Source organism: Chrysochloris asiatica, unplaced genomic scaffold, assembly GCF_000296735.1.
Source record: "Chrysochloris asiatica unplaced genomic scaffold, ChrAsi1.0 scaffold00002, whole genome shotgun sequence".
Taxonomy (NCBI): Eukaryota; Metazoa; Chordata; class Mammalia; order Afrosoricida; family Chrysochloridae; genus Chrysochloris; species Chrysochloris asiatica.
The window spans coordinates 7,584,994-7,604,413 of NW_006408520.1; the positions used below are offsets into that span (position 1 = coordinate 7,584,994).

Below are 19,420 nucleotides of genomic sequence, written 5' to 3' on the forward strand. Positions count from 1 at the left end.
AGAGTTCTATGGAGAAGTTAGGTTTGGTTCTATAGGGTTGCTATGAGTCGAAGTTGACTCAGTGGCAGTGGGTTTAGTGGTTTTCCCCCCATTTGACAGATAAGAACCTGACACAAAGGTTAAATCATTTATGCCTGTGGTTTCAGAACAGGGCCAGCACTAGAACTCAGGCCTCGGCTTCCAGACTTTTTATCGCTCTTCTTTGGATTATATTGGAAGTAAATTTAACGAATTTAAAAAAAAAAAAAAAAAACCAGTTTAATGGTGTATCTTGTATTTTCTAAACATTACTTATTTTAGTTTTAGAAGAAAGAAAGAAGAGAAAATTAATGTTTAACAGACCATAAACAATAAAGGAATACCAGACACTTCATTCATGAAAAAATACTGCGTACTTGTAAAACACTTTGCTGGGCTTTTAAGGTTATGACCTGGAAAAACAGTCTTTATCTTTCTGGAGTTTACACTGCTGTGGGGAAGGAGATACAGACTAGTCTCACAGATAAATACAAAATTGGAACTTTGACTAAAGAGGTGATGCTATTGGATTTAAAATAGGTTTGACTAGAAGTTAGGGATTTACATTTTTGTTACAGTTCTGGCACATATTAGCTGTCTCTTAGCTTCTCTGAACCTTAAGTTTTTCATGGTAAAACAGATATAATAGCATGCTTACCTCACATTAGTTGAAACATTAAAAATGAAAACACTGAGTTGTTGTTAATGTGGTTTAGAATTAGGTTCAAATCAGTTGACAAGCCAGGCAAAGGAATAGTATCAAAAGCAACAGTTATGTATGGCAATATATAGATAGTTTAAGTTTTCTGTGCTGTCCAGTATTATGATGCTGTAGGATAAGCACTGGACCGCAAGGTCAATTTGAACTGAAAAGTTGGCGGTACAAACCCATTAGCCACTCCTCGGAAACCCTATACAGTATTGCTGTGAGTCGGAACCTACTGTACAGCACTCCAGATTTTGAAGATTTACTATGAAAATGAAAGTAAAATATCTTATTGGTTATTGGTAATTTTTATATAGTGTTAGAATGACATTATTGTGGATATATTGGGTTAAATTATTTTGTTATTAAAGTCATTCTACCTTCAATTTCTTTTTAAATTTGGCTTCTAGAAAATGTAAAATTACATGTGTTTGTGACTTTTGTTATATCTATTGGATAGTATTGTTCTAGAATGATTATAGGAAGATAGAAGAAAGGGGCGGGTACCACTTCTGATTCCATTGTTAAACTTCTAGCTGTTCTCCATCTCATGTTGTCATTGCAATATATTCTTAAAACACTTATGTTGACCTTTTTGCTCCTTATGTTTAGAAACCTTTCATATAACTGTCATTTATGTTGTGTTTTAAGTGCCATTGAGTTGACTTTGACTCATAGTGACCCTAAACAGAGTCTGAGGAGTTGGTGAGTTTGAACCACTGACTTTGTGGTTTGCATCCTAGAGCGCCATACCAGGAGTCCACTAGCATCTCTAGGTGTAACCAAACTACATCCCATGGGCTAAATGGCCCACTGTCTCTTGTGGGTTTTTTGTTAGTGTGACAGAGACCTTATGATCTGCAAAGTCTGAAATATTTATTGTTGGCCCTTTACAAAGGAAGAAAGATGTGATAATCTGCTTCTATTTTAAAGATTTGCAGCTTTGGAAATCCTACAGAGTTGTTGTTAAGTTACGTTGAGTCAGTTCTGACCCATAGCGACCCTGTATAGGGTTTCTGAGGAGCAGCTGGTGAGCTTGAACTCCCAGCCTTGCATTTCAAATGGCTTTGCAGTCTGGTGCATTAACCCACAGCACCACACCAGGACTCCTTCTATGGAGTAGTTCTGTCTTATTTTGTCTGTTTGATTTTGTATAAGTTACTTCTCTGTGCTCATGTTTACATTGATAATAGTAACTACCTCATGGGTTTATTGTGAACATGTTAAGTGCTGTCAAATCGATTCTGACTCCTAACGATTCCGTAGAGAATTTCGGAGGAGTAGCTCGTGGGTTTGAACTGCTGACCATATGGTTCCCAGTCCAGTGCTGATTCTACAGCGCCACAATGAGTAAATACATTTAAAATACTTAAAAACAGTAGCCAACTACCTAGCCAACTGACTAGAAATCATATTTGTGCCCATTCCAAAGAGAAGTGACCCAATGAAATGCAGAAATCAGACAATATCATTGATATCCCATGAGAATAAAGTTTTACTAAAGATAATCCAAAAATTTTTATCATCTAACAGCCAAATTTTAAAAACTTAAGGTAAAAAAAAGTTTAATAAAATTATTTAACCCAGTATATCCAAAATAATGTCATTTTAGCACTATTAATATAAAAAAATGTCAATAACTGGTAAGATATGGTTGCAACCATACAGAGACCTGCCAGAGGTTCAAGCTGGATTCAGAAGAGGATGTGGAACGAGGGTATCATTGCTGACATCAGATGGATCTTGGCTGAACCCAGAGAATACCACAAAGATACTTACCTGTGCTTTATGACTATGCAAATGTTTTTGATTGTGTGGATCATGACAAGCTATGGACAGCATTGCAGAGAATGAATATTCCGGAACACTAAATTTTACTCATGAAAAACCTGTACATAGATCAAGAGGCAGTTGTTTGAACAGAACAAAGGATACCAGTGGACTAATAAATAACATCATGATAAGTGGAGAAAAGATTGAAGTTGTCAAAGACTTCATTTTGCTTGGATCAACCATCAATACTCACGGAAGCAGCAGTCAAAAAATCAAATGATGTATTGCATTAGGCAAATCTGCTTCACAAGACCTCTTTAAAGTGTTCAACAGCAAAGATGTCTGTTTGAGGACTAAGGTGCTACTGACCCAAGCCATGGAATTTTCAATAACCTCATATGCATGCAAAAGTTAGGCAATGAATAAGGCAGGCCATAGAAGAATTGATACATTGGGGCTGTTATATTAGAGCAGAATATTAAAAGTACCATGCATGGACTGTCAAACAAACCATTTTGTGTTGGAAGAAGTACAGCGAGAAGGTTCCCTTGGAAGCCAGGATGGCCAGACTTCATCTCTCATAATTTGGACATGTTGTCAGAGTGATCAGTCTCTCAAGAAGGATATCATATTTGATAAAGTAGAGGGTTAGAAAAAAAGAGAAAGACCCCCCAATTAGACTGATTGGCACAGTGACAGCAGTAATGGACTCAGGAGTAGCAAGGATTGTGAGTGAGGTTAAGGACCAGGCAATATGTTTCGTTCTGTTGTGCACAGGGTCACTATGAGCCGTTACTGACTATATGGTACCTAACAACAACAAAACAGTTGGGTCCTGGTGTGGCACTGCAGTATAAGCACTGGACTGCTAACCACAAGGTTGGCAATTCAAACTCACTAGCCACTCCTTGGAAACCCATTGTTAAGTATTGTCGAGTCGATTCCGACTCATAGAGACCCTGTATATGGTTTCTGAGGACCCTAGTAGTCAAAACTGACTCAGTGACACTTAACATTCAGAACCACTAAACATTAGCTATTAATAAAATGTGATTAGTGCGTTAATATAATATAAAGATATTAAAGTCATAGTGAAGAAGGACATTCAGTATGTGACAGAAGTAATGATCAGGGAACTCTTAACCAGAGAGAGATTTTGCAAAATATTGAAACTCATGGTTTGTCACTAATCTATCCTTTCACTTTTGTTTCCTAAGCGTCTTTCCACAATATACTTCTCACACAAGACTACTTGTTATCTTCTGAATGTACCCAGCACTCTCTATTGTTGCTCAGTTCTGACTAATAGTGACCCTGTATAGGTTTTCTAAGGAGTGACTGGTGGGTTTGAACTGCTGATTGTTGGTACTGTCCAGTGCTTGTCCTACAGCACTGTACCACTCAACTCTCTCTCTACCATACCTATAATTGATTGTTCCCTCAGCCTCAAAATTTTTTTTTCTAAGGACTGTTATAAATCTTTTCACTATAATGACCATTTTAAAGTTGCCAAAATTGACATTTATTGCTCTTACTAATTTATTAAGCATGGTATAAGCAAAAGACTTCACTTCAAATTTGAGCTTCACAGTGTGAGCTGAAACAAGTCTGTAGTTTTGTATGTCTTAGATTTGTAAGTCTTAGATTCTTCCTCAGTAAAACAGACAATATTTACTTAAAATTAATTTAATTGTTAAATTAGATATATTAAAGATATTCAGGAGTGTTAATAACTCGTCTCTTCACTCTCTGAAGACCTAAGATGCAATCAGAGGCGTATCTGGGGAAGTGTCATTTAGTCTGATATCAATTTGAAGACATGGACCATGTTTGTTTAAATCTTTAGCACCCAGCATAATATCTGACTTATAATAGTTTTTATTTGTTTGCATTGAAAGTTTAAGGTTACAGCTACTAGGTGGCAGAAGTGGGCTAGACTCCAGATCTGCCAAATATATGATGTTTATGATTTTTTTATTGAAGAGGATGCCTAGCCAAATATAACTGTCAGAAGATGTTATGTAGATTTATACATTGTTCAGAATGTGGCATTTATTTTAAGAAATAGTATGTTTTACTAATGGAGTGTACTATATTGTTTCTATGATACTAGCCTTGTGAAAAATATATGGAATTTCTGATTTTTAGATATTATAGGCATACTTTAGAAATATTGTGGTTTTGGTTCCAGACCACCAGAATAAAGCACATTTTGCAAAAATGTGAATATGCAGTGTACTGCAAGTTCAATTTGAACCACAGGACTGATGGTTGAAATTCACCAACTGTTCCTTGGACACCCTATACAGGGTTGCCATGAGTGGGAACCGACTGGGCGGTACTTAATAACAACAACAGTGTAATCTTTTAAATTCAATGTTGTTGTCATTGGTAAGTGTTGTGGAGTTGGTTCCAACTCATAGCAACACTGTGTAGGATTTCCAAGGCTGTAAATCTTAACAGGAACAGAAAACCTCATCTTTTCTCCTGAGGAGTGGCTAGTGGGCTCGAAACACTGACCTTGTGGTTCACAGTCCAGTGGTTATATGACAGAACCACTGTACTCCTGTATTAAGTGCAATAGTATTGTGGAAACATTTGAAATATCGTGTGGACTATCAACATGTGACACAGACATGAAGTAAGTACATGCTATTGGAAAAATGGTGCCCATAAACTTCGTAACACAGGGTTGCCACAGACCTGTAATATGTAGTAAAAAGAAACCCAAAAAGCAAACACACACACGGAAACACAGTATTTGCGAATCTCAGATTTTTCTAAAAGATACTTCTTTATGAGATTCAAAACAAGCACAAGGAATAGGTTTAATTTGTGGGCTTTTCTTCGTTACTCTTCCAACATCTAATGCATGTAGTCATTTGGAGTATACGCAGCCATGTCACTGATATGATTAACATCATTCTTCTAGGATTATGCAAAGAACACTTTATTAAGTAGATATTTCTTAAATGTTTACAAATTTATGAAGCATGAGAGGACTTTAAAAACTGTTGTTGCTAGGTGCCATTGAACTGGTTCCAACTCCTAATGATCCCATGCACAAGAGAATGAAATACTGTCTACTCCAGTACCATCCTCACATTATGTTTGAGATGAGTATTTCTGCCACTGTCAGTTCATCTCATTGTGGGGGTCCTTCCTCCATTGTGTCCTTCAGGGGCTGGTCCTTTCTGACAGCCTCTGCAAAGATTCTTCTCAGAGATGAAGTCTTGGCATTCTTACTTCTAATGCATGAAACAGTAGGTATCAAAGGAGTGTCATGCCACTGTGGCAATACATACTAGGAAAAAAATGTCAGAGGATGAAAACCAAACAGTAACAAGCCAATTCATTCCATTTGTCTTACAAATTAGGAAACCAAGGGATTTTTTCCCCCCCACAGAAAGCTTAATTTTGGTAGAATTAGAGTAGGAATATCATATATTTGAATAAAATTAAATATATATAGCCATCCATACTCAACATGCTCTGTTGTTCTGTAGAAGGAAAATAGAATGTGGAAAATATTGAAAGAATAACATAAAAATGAACAAATCATTCTAATTAGTTTATTTTCTTTCCCTGCGTATCAGGAAAGACCATTGTTTGGGGTAGTTTGGTTTTTTCCCCACTGATTTTCCCCTTTATTTTCATTTCTTCTCATTTCATTGTTTATGAAGACCTTTATCTATATGCCTCTGTGTAACTCTGGGTTCTCTAAGGTAATGCAGTAAAGATGTGTAAAGCTACGGTCCGTCTCAGGGCTTAGAGTTAGGTGATGATAAATGATAATAAAATTGTAATGGATAAATTACATAAATAGAGAGTATATCAGGTAGATTTCATTGGTGGTTCTGAAAAACTTCCTATGCAAACATGTTGTGTCTTCGAGTCAATTCTGACTTACAGTAACCCGGTATAGAGTTTCTGAGGAGCAGCTGGTGGATTTGAACTGTTGACATTATGGTTCAAACTGACCTTTCAGTCTAGGAAAGGAAAATGTTATCCTTGATTCTTAAATTTCTAAGCAATTCTAACATTAACATTTTATGTTTTTTAAAATGGAGTTTCTCATATATCAATCTGATCATTTGAAATAGAAATATATATTTTTTTAATGTAGCGATGTATTGATTCTTTGTCTTTTAGTAGAATCAAGGCAGTAAGGTTATATTACAATTTAGTAAGAGGTATTCTACATTGTTTATATCACTTCACCATAGTTGAAGAACAAGAATTTAACATTTCAAATCCAGTGTTCTTTCTAAACGTCTATTAATAAATTATGGAATTCCTATGGAGTATCTTGTAGTTTTACGAATTGAGCTGTGAACCGCAAGGTCAGCAGTTCGAAACTACTAGCTGCTCCGCGGGAGAAAGATGAGGCGTTCTGCTCCTGTAAAGATTAACAGCCTCGGAAACCCTGTGCAGGGTTGCTATGAGTCGGAACCGACTCCACGGCACATAACAACAACAACAATCTTGTAGTTTAAGACTGCAAACTTTGGCTAAAACAAATGTCAGTGATAAATAAGTTCATGTTGATTTTTTCTAATTTGATATTTTTTTTACACAGGAGAGTAAGTGTTAGAGTGAGCATTGAGCTACAATCAGTTTCTAATCCAATTCACAGAAAGGTTTGTATTTATTTTTGAAATATAATTTCTGTACATTATAGACCATTTATTCTATAACTCTTTCAAGTCTGAATTATTTTCTACTTTGAAATTTTTTGTTGTCAAAGCCATGTGTTTTCATTACTGGGAGGCATTTTGAATGAAATTTAAAAGAAACATTTTTTTGAGGTAATGCAGATTCTGATACAGTTAGTGGGGTGCAAGGAACACTGGTGGTACTTTGAGTTAGGCATTGGCTGCTAGCCACAAAGTTGGTGATTTGAACCCACCATCTGTAAAAGAAAGATGAGGCTATCTGCTCCTGTAAGGATTTGCAGTTTCAGAAAACCTTTATGAGTCCGAATCACCTCTATAGTAGTGGGTTTAATCTTTGTTTCTTATAGTGAAATACAAATGTCTTAGGGTCTGTGGTGCTGGGATTTGTGGGATGAGGCCCATTTCTTTAGATTCACACAGTTATAAGCCCCACCAGACGAAAGCATGCACTAAAAGTGGGGTAGTTACTTCCTACTAAACTCTAGAAGCAGAAAATATAGGTGGGCACTAAATGTTTCATGCGTCACAAAAGGGTGGGATCTTTTTTACATTGTTTTGATTTGGGGCCATTTTGTAACTGTTGCATATTTGAGGTGGTAGAATATACTAGAACAAACAACTTAAGGGTTTAGGGGCCCAGGCGCCTTAAGTTTGCGCAGTGTACTTATAGGTTGCTTGAATATATATTGCTACCCTATGGAATTGGCTTTTTATCATATATATGAACAGAATAAATTAAAGTGTTGAAGGGAGATTCTATTAGTTTTTTAATCTTTTACTGTACTTTTCCAAGAGAGGTTTGCATATTGGAGCATCAGCCCTATATTTTGAAAGTATGAGTCATTAACGTAGCTAATGATACAGAATAAAGGATCAAGAAATACAGCCTGTAAACTACCAAACATTCTGAGCTGCACACCACCATATTTGCCCCCCCCACACACACTCCATCTACTGTAATTGTAACATTTGAACCTCTTGCTGCTAAAAAGTATTTTCCTCACCTTCCTTAAGGATTTAGGGTTAGTACCAATTCAAACATTAAACCCACTGCCATTGAGATAGAGTTGATTCTGATTCGTAGTGACCATGTAAGACAGCATAGACTTGCCCAGAAGGGTGTCCAAAGCACTAAGTCAATCTTTACAGAAGCAGACTATCACAGTTTCACTCATAGCTGGTGTGTTCAGACAGCCAAACTTCCAGTTAGCTGCTGAGCACTTTAAGTACTGCGTCAACACAACTCATCTAGGGATTGAGAGGAAAGATGAGAGGCAGGATTAGAAGCTTGCCTTTTCTGTATTCTTGCTGTGTTTTACATGAACTAGGATTTAAAATACCTTGGTGTGATGTTTTCACTGATTTCTAATTTTAAAATTTAAATTAAAACACAAATATGTAAGAAGGAAAAACATTAATCTAGAAGTAATAGCTCTGGTAGCGTAGTGGTTAGGAATCAGGCAGCTAATCTTACGGTCAGCAGTTCGAAACTACCAGCTGTTCCACTGGAGAAAGATGAGGCTTTCTGCTCCCGTAAAGATTTACAGCCTTGGAAACCCTGTACTGTGAGTCGGAACCGACTCCATGGCACATAGCCATAACAAGAACAATAGGTTAATATTAGAGGATAAGGAACTCTGGTAGCGTAGTGGATTACAAGCTCGGTTGCTAACTGCAAGGTCAACAGCTGAATCTGCCAGTCACTCTGTAGGAGAAAGATGAGGCTCTCTACTCTTGTAAAGATTTATAGCCTCAGAAACCCTATACAGCATCTCTTTTAATTGGAACCAGTTTTGCAGCACACAACCACCACCACCAACACAGGAGTCCTGGTGTGGTGCTGCAGGATAATACATTGGACCACAAAATTGATTTGAACCTAAAGGTCGGTGGTTCAAACCCACCAGTCATTCCTCAGAAACCCTATATAGGGTTGCTATGAGTTTGAACCGGTTTGACGACACTTAACAACACAATATTAGAGGATATACAAACAAAGCATCATTCCTCTTCTATCCACTTCTGATTCTTTTCTAATCAATTTCTTTCTTAATCCCATTCCCTTTATAAAAGTTTTCTCCATTTTCTTTTCCTTGTCTGGTACTTGGGTTTGGGGGATGAGTCAGAAACCAAAAATGAAAAAGAAACACTGCCCTGAAATCTAATCTGACTCATAATGACCTTATAGGATAGAGTAGAACTTGCTCCACAGGGTTTCCAAACCTGTAAATATTTACGGAAGCAGACTGCCATATCTTTCTATTTGACCTTTTGATTGGCAGCGGGAACACTTAAACTACAATACTACTAGGACTCCTCCACAAACGTCATAACTTTCTCTAAACACATTCAAAGACCTAGTAATATTAACCTCCTCTCAATAGTAACTTCAGTTTTGTTTTGTTTTGTTTTAATAGCACCTTGGGGTGGATTCATGCAATGCTTAAATATAAGCTGAGTGCTGGGGCAACTAGGAGACAGGCTTGCAGAATGTGCCCTCTAGTTGTTTAAATGATAATATATTTTTTAGTGTTTTTGTGTACATCAAAAACCAAAACGGGATAGAAGCAAGTACTGTTAAATGATGATGTATGGAGGGGATTGTAATTATTGCAATGAAGCAAAATATAATAGGATGAATGCAAAATTGATGTTCTGCCATGTAAACTATCATTCAATTCACAATAAAAGCTTTAAAAAAAAAAAAAGCACACCAAATGAGTAAATGCCCAGGTTGCTGATTTCCCAGAATAGGGATTATATTTATGTTTGTTATGTGTTCTTTCTATGTCTGCTCTATTTCTTCCTTTCCGAGCTCTAGTTTTAAATGTTTCCAGTTGTTCTAGGGCTCTGTTCTCGACAACATTTAACAACAATCCATTCTTCAGTAGCCACAAGTAAATTTTAATTTCAAAATGAAACTTGTTCTTAGCCTTAATGCTTATTTCTTTATTAGCCTTCTATCATCTTTTGTTTGCCTGTTTTCCTTATACCAGTGTGTCTCTGAAATAGATAATTTCTGTATGCTTTCCTGTCAACATTAGCTGCTGTAATGATCTGCCAGACTATAAATTTAGCTACTTGGCAAGTCTTCCTTATGGAAGGTACCCTCTCCATTTGAATGGAAAACATGGGGTTCCATGTCAGTGGCCTCCTGAACTAGGAGAGAATTGGCCCTTAGGAGGAAGCCCTGACAACGTTACCTGATACTCTTGTTTTCCACTTGAGAGACAAAAGCTACTTTTCTTTTCCAGAGTGGATGATTATCTGCTATTGTATTTGCCATTTTTGAAATGCCAGACCAGTTGACTTGAGGAAAACTGAAAATAAAATTAAATGTGGTTCAATCAGTGGTAAAGAATATTTTTGTCATTGTGTCATAGTGCAGCAAGGGCTGGTTTACCAAGCTTCTGATTGGGTGATATTCCCATACTTTGGATTCCTAGTATTTTAATTTTTACAGACCTCCCCCTATTCCTCACATGTGGCTGTCAAATAGTATATAATGTCTATCTTTATGTAAGATTCTAAGTCTCTAAAGATTGTAGCAGCAGAAAACAAATGCCATCTGAAATATAACTGTGACACATTGGTGTGAATTGCATGATTTCACTTCCAAGAAGGAAGAAATTGCTCTAAAAGCCTGATATGAACACATTAAAACACAATAATCTTTCTTTTAGGATTTATTTATTCGTCTGACTGATGATACTGATCCATTTTTTCTGTATAACCTCGTTATATCTGAGGAAGATTTTCAGAGGTAACTTTTTTTCTTCCTTGCTTCAATTCATATTTAATCTAAGAAAAAATTGGTTTCTCAGTTTTCTGAATGTACTGACACTGTTCCTTGTAAAACAGACTGATTAGGATCATTTAGACATTTTGAAAACATACTATTTATACTATAATTATTCAGGATATTTTAAAAAGATGTATATTATAAATTATCAGAGTTCTGTTTAAAACACCTAAAAATTTTGGGAACTTTAGCTAAATTTGATGTTTTTTCTTCCATTAAATTTTACAAAGTAAAAGTTCCTAGCTTAATTTCTTTACTGTAATGGATATTCATAAATAAAAAATAATTCATGGCATTAATGAAATATAGTAATCAAATTTTTTTTTTTCCTTTTAAAAACATTTTCTTTTCCTGTCTCTTGTTTAGTTTAAAATTCCAGCAAGGTCTTCTGGTAGACTTCTTAGCTTTCCCACAAAAATTTATAGATCTCCTTCAGCAGTGTACTCAAGAACAAGGCAAAGAAATTCCAAGGTAAGTCTCTGGAAAGCATAACATTATTAAAGTTTTTTTAAGATAAATTCTTCTTTGAAAGACAACCTGATAGGAAAAATTTCTCCATGTATTATAAACACTCCTCTTTATTTAAAATAATGCTTTAATACAATATTTTTGAAAGTTTAATTAATATTTAATTAACAAGATACCAAAATTTTAAATAAGGGATCTGACAGGGTCAAGACTATGGTAAGGTGAGTAAGGCAAGTGCAGACTCACAGCCTGTATTTATTGAAATCCTATCCTTTTTTTTAAAAAAATAGGCTTTAGGGCTCCTTTGGATATCAACTTTTAGGAATGATGATTTAAACAGAACTAACCCATTGCCTTTGAGTTAGTTCCAACTCGCAGTGACCATATAGGTCAGAGTAACTGACACACAGGGTTTCAGAGGCTGCTGGGAAGGTTGACTAAGGGCCATAGTTACAGGGGTTCTTCTAGTCACTATCTGACCAGCAAACCTGGTGGGGGGTTTTGTTTGAGTTTTGTCCCATATTTTTCTCCTATTCTATCCATAACCTTCTAATGTAATTCCTTTCAGAGCAGTTAGTAAAGGTAACTGGGCACCATCTAGATCTTTTGGTCTCAGGGTTATAGAGACTGATGTTGGCCTGGTCCATCATTCCATTCTGCTCATTATTTTCAGTTTTAGATTTCCTTCACTCCTTTTTCCACTATCTTTCCATTTTGATTTTCCATGAACTTTTTGGAGCCCCCTTGTAATTTTTTTATAAAGAAGAATTTTATCTCATTAATTAGGGATGTTTGATTACTGTGAAAATTCATACAGAAAAGAATAAATGCTTTATTCTTTATTTTAAATAGTCAATTTTCAGAGTAAGGCATTAACATCCTACTTCTGTGGTTTTCCGTGAGTTTTTCATTTGGTTTAAAGTTTGGTTTTCTCTCTCCCCTCATTTATCTCTCATGAACTTTTTTTAAAAAGTTTTTATTGTGAATTGAATGAGTTTACAGGGCAGATCATCAGTTTTGCATTCAATAAATCATATACTTTGTTTCATTACAATTATTATAATCCCCTCCATGTACCAGTTAACAGTATTTCTCTCTAATCATTTTAGCTCTTTTTTTTTTTTTTTTAAACACTCAAGCATATATAATAATTTAAACCACCAAAGGGCACATTCTGCAAGCCTGCCTCCTAGCTGCCAGCACACAGTCTCTCTCTTTCCATGAGTCTAGAGTCCTCAGCTGCTCCCTCTCTCCATGTCCTCATCTCTGCCTCCATCTCTGGTGTCACTGCTTCTCTAGATAGGGTCCCACATTCCGCTTGTGCTCTTCTCCCTTGATGGTCCTAGGTCCTCTGTTTCTGGTCTGTAAGATTAACTACTCTCCCGTTTTTGTTACAAAACTTCTACCTTTACAATTGTGACAGTTGCAATTAGTCATGAAAACAATTACTCACTATTGAATCATAAGAATCTTATCCCCATCTCACTAACTCATGAACTGTTATATACTTAAAGTTTTCAGTAAGTCCTTGTTTTGTTTTGTTTGTTTGTTTCCCTGTGTATCCCATATTTTAAGGAGCTCTGGTAGTGTATTGGTTACTTATCAGACTGCGAACTTTAGGGTTAGCAGTTCGAGACTACCAGCTGTTCCACGGGAGAAAGATGAGGCTTTCTACTCTCATAAAGATTTACAACCTTGGAAACCCTGTACAAGGTTGCTATGTGTTGGAACCAACTCCACGGCACATCACGACCATAATGACAATCCCATATTTTACATTCAGAATCCTTTAATGTTGGCTCCTGATTCCAGTGTACTTCTTTTCTTGATCCTTACAAGTAGAGGCGCTCTTGATGTAATGGGAAAGTTTAACTATCCGGTGTTGTTATGTTTGATTCCTGGTGTGGTGCTATGGAATAATGAACTGGACTGCAAGTTCAATTTGAACCACGAAATTGGTGCTTCAAACTCAACAGCCACTCCTTGGATAACCCCATACAAGGATTCTTGTGAGTCGGAACCAACTTGACGGCACTTAACAACAAATGTTGTATGCCATCAAGCTGTATTTGAATTGACACATAGTGGTCCTGTATAGGCCCTGTTCTGAGAGCTCTGGTGGATTAGAACTGTGGACCTTGCTGTTATCAATCCAGTGCTTATTCTATAGCACCAGACCAAGGTTCCACGATCCTATAAATACATTATAATGCGACACTTTCTTTTCAAAGGTTTTTGCTGCAGTTAGTTTCTCCCACAGCCATTTTGGATAGCTCACCTGCATTTTTAAATGTGGTGGAGACAAATCCTTTTAAGCATCTTACTCACCTTTCATTAAAACTTTTACCTGGAAATGATGTGGAGATAAAGAAATTTCTAGCAGCCTGTTTGAAATGTAGCAAGGTAAGATTTAGGTTTAAGTTATTCTCTTAATTAAAGTAATTATAGATCTTTCATAAATCGCTGAGCCATATTTCCATTCATTTGTATTTTATGAATAAAGATGTTTAAGACCTCCAATAGGTATTTTGTACTGTGTTAGTCCATTTGTTTTATTTTATCATTTTTAGTTTAGTCAGGGTACAATGTTGAGGATCAAACTGGAGCAGGAGTTGGAAAACTTAAGCACCAAGGTTTCTACTAATTTTTTGTGACTATGAGCCAATTAAACTCTTTGTCATGATTTTATCAACTGACAGATATGTGTAGAAATATCTGCTCTTTCTAACTCCATTTTAAGTGAGGTAGCACGTACTAAAGTTCTCAAAAAGTACAAAGAAAGCAACTTTGTATTTTTTTTTTTTTTGTATTGCTTTTTAAGGGGTTTCAGAAAGTCGTTTGATTCAAGTGCTTAGATCAGGCATCTCTAATTTTAATGCATATACAAATTATCTGGGGTCTTATTAAAATGCAAATTCTGATTATTTAAATTTTACTAAATAGGAAGAAAAATTATCATTGATGCAATCACTGGATGATGTTACTAGGCAGCTGGACTTGACACAAAAGGTAATTCAGGTTCATTGTTTCTTTGTAAGTCATCCAGGTATGGCCTTTTAATTACTTCTTGAATCAAATCTAAACTTTGGTTTGTTGGTTTATTGTTTTCAAAGCATGCTACAATTGAATTCCCTTTCCTTTATGTTAGCCTTTCCTTAACAATTTAATCGTATGCTTTCTCTCTATAATGTTTTATTGCGTGCAATCATTTTTGTTTTCTCTAAAACATTATGCATTCTCTTCTAATCTCTAAGCTTTTGTGAAAATAATGGATGAAAAGTATGTTATATGTTAATTTTCTCTCCTCTTTTTACTTATCTCAATCCTCTTGACTAAAATGTGTTTTCAGTTCTAGTCTTATAAATCTTTCTTTCCCTTCTTTCTGTTAGGTTTATTTTCCTTTCAGTCATAGCTACACTCTTTGGTCATTAGTCCTTGAAATGGAGGAACAAAGTATTTCACATACTGCATGGCTTTAGACAGAAAATACCCCTGTACAACACAATCCATCTTGAGGATCTTTGTTGTTTTTCTTCTTATTTGACTTTTTATTGTGAATTGAGTGAAGGTTTACAGAACAAATCATCAGTCAGCCCCACATTCAACAAATCATACACTTATTACAATGATTGCATTTACCACTATTCACTTTACCTCTTACACTCTTCCCTGTGTCGTCACTACCTTCATCTTTCCTGCGCCAACCTCCCTCTTGTTGTATATTACCTTCTCCATCAACCAAGATAATATGCGTATACCCTCTACCCATCAAATAATTTTCTCTTACCTCCAACCTCTGGTACTCATCATAGAATGTTTCTTGTAGCAAGAAAACCTTTTCTTAGCATTTACAAGTGATCTAATATAATATTTGTTCTTTTGTTTGTGGTTGACTAATTTCACTCAGCATAATGTCCTCTAGGTTCATCCTTGTTATGAGGTGTTTTTTATTCTTATTAATGCCAGAGGAGGGAGGGGGTTGGGTGGTGAAGAACTACACTGAATTAATAAAAGCTTAAAAGGTAGTTAAGCTTGACCTGTAGGCCGTTTTAGCTCTAAAATTGCTTTTATTCCAATCTTGATTTCCTCAAAAAGCAAAACTATATAAGGAAAATGCTTTAAGTATGTCTTGAACAGCTGTGTATGTTTTCTTTGATGTTCTTGTAAATATTGCCATGTTCTAATCAGAAGTACAGTATATTCAAGAACTAAATATTTTTTATTGAACTTTCGAATACAGACATTATCAGAAAAAGTCCAAGAACTAGATAAACTACGGAATGAATGGACATCACACACAGCAGCATTGACAAATAAGCATTCTCAGGAACTGACAAATGAGAAGGAGAAAGCGTTGCAGGTATGAACATCAAAGGAGACTAGAAAAAAAATTTTTTTATGGCTATTGATTATTTTGTTAATTATGAAAGTAATATATGCTTAAAAAGCTCTGGTAGAAAGAAAACAAAGTAATGTATGCCTGCTTTAAACTTTTCCAACATTATGTGTGAGGGTAAGTTAAAAATAATTGCTGCTAGGTTCCAGTTCATATATACATGGGTTTATTCCAAACAAAGCGTGTTTATAAACATGTCTTTCTGGTCAGTAGATAGCTGGAGACAAGCTCTCTCAGTAATACACTTGTTATTAGGGTGAGTATCAAAAAAGCAGGAAACTTTTTGTGCTTTGGAAAAACACGATTTTGAGGTCAGTGCTAATATCAAATTTTTAACAAAGTTCAAGTGGTGTGACACCTCAATAAATCCTTGAAGCATTGTAGCAAGTTCATGGGAATGCTGTCCCGTGAAAACAATAGGTTTGGAATGCCTCAAGGGTTTTAAGGAAGACCTCAAAGATGAGCCAAGAGTGGGAAGACTGTCATCTTTGATGAATGAAGAAAGTGGTTGAAGCCCAGAATCCAGTGGATGATCGTAGAATTACCATTGATAATAATTACCATTGATATAATGATATACTGAAAGGAGCTCTGGTAGCATAGTGGTTACGAATCGGGCTGCGAACCTTAAGGTCAGCAGTTCGAAACTACCAGCTGTTCCAGGGGAGAAAGATGAGGCTTTCTACTCGTAAAGATTTACACCCTCAGAAACCCTGTACAGGGTCGCTATGGGTCGGAACTGACTCGACGGCACTTAACAACAACAATGATATACTGAAGTTGAGATCTGACATTGTTCAACATTTTCAATTTTTAAGTGAACACACTGGCCTCAGCAAGGTTTTGGCTTGATGAGTGCCAAAGGCATTGCATGAAAATCAGCTAGCTCAAACAGTTGATCTTTCCATCAGTTTCTTAAGCAAGATTGTAGCTAATGAAGAGGATTTTATGGAGCAAATTATACCCATAGACAAGTTCTGTGTTTACCAATATGGTACAGAAAGCAATGTCCAAATAAAACAGTGGCTTCCAAAGGGATCTGCTGGACCAGTTAAATTCAAGGCAGAGAGGTCAGCTCTGAAAGTTATGGCAACTTTTTTTTTTATTCCAAAGAGGAATCTTAATTTTTTTCCCCTGTAAAACCTAGAGTTTTTTATTTTGTGTCCTGTTTAAGAAATCGTTGCTTACTTGGGTGATTTTTTTATACAGCATTGCTATCACAGAGATTGACTAATACATTAGAAACTGCCAACTTAATTGTACTAAGTGGTTGCACTAAATTTACTCAAGCCAGACTGCATTTCCATTGTTCCATGTCCTCTCTGTCAGACTTTTAAACTTTGATAGACTGAGAGATGTAAATTGTGTTCTTACTGTAATCTTAATATGAATTTTCCTAATTATACAGTGAGATTGAGCATATTTTCATGTTTATTGGCCACTTGGGTTAATGATTTTGTTTAATGACTTTATTTATTTATAAAGAGCTCTGGTACCATAGCTGTTCTGCTAACTGCAAGGTCAGTAGTTTGAATCTGTTGGTTGCTCCACAGGAGACAGAAGGGGCTTTCAGCTCACATAAAGATTTACAACCGTGGAAACCCTTACACTGAGTTGCTATGCGCCGGAACCGACGTAGTAGCATATAACCACCACCCCACCATTTATAGAAGTGTTCTATGTTTGCAATGGGAGTGTGGTGGCTCAGTAGATTAACCAGTGGACTGTGAACCTAAAGGTTGGTGGTTCACGTTCTCCAGCTGTTCTGCAGGAGAAAGATGAGGCTTTCTGCTCCTACAAAGATTTAAAGTCTTGAAAACCCTATACAGGGTCTTGTGAGTTGGAACCAACTCAACAGCACTTAACAACAACAACATGATGATGATGCTGTTATCCTTCATTTTATGATCTGATGTAGTTATCGTCCATTCTCACCTAATGCTGATTTTCTCATAACAACCTGGTCTTTGGAACCTAAACATATTAGTTAAGTGCGGAGCAGTTATATGTATAAGGAGACTTCAGAAAATTTGTGGGGAAATGGAATTAAAAGATAATGGAATTTTTCTATGAATTTTTAAAAACCCCCTTGTGTGTATATTTGAGGAAACTTTATAAACCCCTTGGAACAATTCCATTATCTTTTTTTTTTTTTAAGTTTTTATTATGAATTGAGTGATAGTTTACATGGAAGAACATCGGCATTACATATTCATTCTATTGCAACCAAAGAGCATGTTCTGTAAGCTTGCCTCCTGGCTACCAGTACCCAGTCCCTCTCTTTCCATGAGTGTAGTCCTGAGTCCTCAGCTGCTCCCTCTCTCCATGTCCTCATCTCTGCCTCCATCTTCGATGTCCCTGCTTCTCTGGATAGGGTTCCACACCCTGCTTGTGCTCCTCTCCCTTGGCCATCCTTATTTTTCTTTAGAAGTTATATAACCTTTATTTTAGGGTCAGTTATAGCCACAAAAGGAGCTCTGGTAGTGTAGTGTTTACGAATTGGGCTGCGAACTGCAAGGTTAGCAGTTCAAAACTACCAGCTGTTCTGCAGGAGAAAAATGAGGCTTTCTGCTCCCGTAAAGATTTACAGCTTCGGAAACCCTGTATAGGGTCGCTATGAGTCAGAAACTCCACGGCACATAACAACAACAACAACATAGCCACAGAGGTTACATTTATTCTACTATCTCTATTTTTTTTAATCAAGATAAACAGTAATAAAGAAAAAGTTTTATAGTTAAGCTAGCTATTCCATAGTCAAGCTATTTTAGGGATATCAGGTATAAAGGAGAAAACAACATGAGATGATGCACATAGTTCAGTTTCTATAGGGCTGTGCTGTGATTTTCGTTAAAAATTTTAAAAAGTCCATGAAAAGCGTTGTGGAGGAGAACAAACAAGATGGCGGATCAGGTGGACGTGCAGTAACAACACAAAATACCCGACCAAGCAGGCTCAGGGACTGGTCCCAGAACTTTGAACCACATATAAAGGAATACTTAGAAGGTTGGAAGACTCACAGCTGGGGGAATTTGTGGCAGAAGCAAGAAATCTATTGCTTTCTAGTCCGGGACGCTCGGCTGCTCAAGGAGCGGCCATCTTGGGTGAGACCACGTGGGGGAAGGAGCGGAGCAGCCACAGATGCCTGGCAGAACCACTGAGAAAAAGGAAGAAGAGTGAAAAAGGAAACCCATTTCCTGATCACATCTACCTGGAGGCATTCAGAAAGCATAAAAAATACCAAATCCTTGACTGCCTTGTGAATATTAGTTTCCCTTGCCTACTAGTGTAAAATAGACACTTGAGTGGGATAGAAAGGAATGTTGGGAAACATGATTGGAGAAAACTTGTAAGCCCGCCTTCAAATATTCAGTTTGGGATTCAGATTGGAATACCTAAAAGGGGTTCTACAATTTCCCCAGTGAAATAGTCCTCATGCAAATCCTTTACAGAGTATAGGGCCTTAGGTGGAATCCTGAGTCCCACCCACAACCTTGTGAGGTGAGACATTCCCACTAGAAAGGACAAGCAGACTGGAACAGCTACAGTGACAGAAGATACATCTTCATGATGAACCTGAC

At 36.6% G+C, this 19,420-nt stretch overlaps 1 protein-coding gene across 1 annotated transcript in view; it reads left to right on the forward strand.

Moving 5' to 3' along the window:
• The window catches only part of SASS6 (spindle assembly 6 homolog (C. elegans)), a 41,214-nt gene that overhangs the window by 747 nt on the left and 21,047 nt on the right, over nucleotides 1–19,420 (forward strand). Inside the window, exons 2-7 of the mRNA XM_006830919.1 lie at nucleotides 7,077–7,137; nucleotides 10,857–10,936; nucleotides 11,342–11,446; nucleotides 13,675–13,846; nucleotides 14,387–14,452; nucleotides 15,684–15,803. Coding sequence (XP_006830982.1) covers nucleotides 7,077–7,137; nucleotides 10,857–10,936; nucleotides 11,342–11,446; nucleotides 13,675–13,846; nucleotides 14,387–14,452; nucleotides 15,684–15,803 — 604 coding nt within the window. The remainder of the gene's footprint in view (nucleotides 1–7,076; nucleotides 7,138–10,856; nucleotides 10,937–11,341; nucleotides 11,447–13,674; nucleotides 13,847–14,386; nucleotides 14,453–15,683; nucleotides 15,804–19,420) is intronic.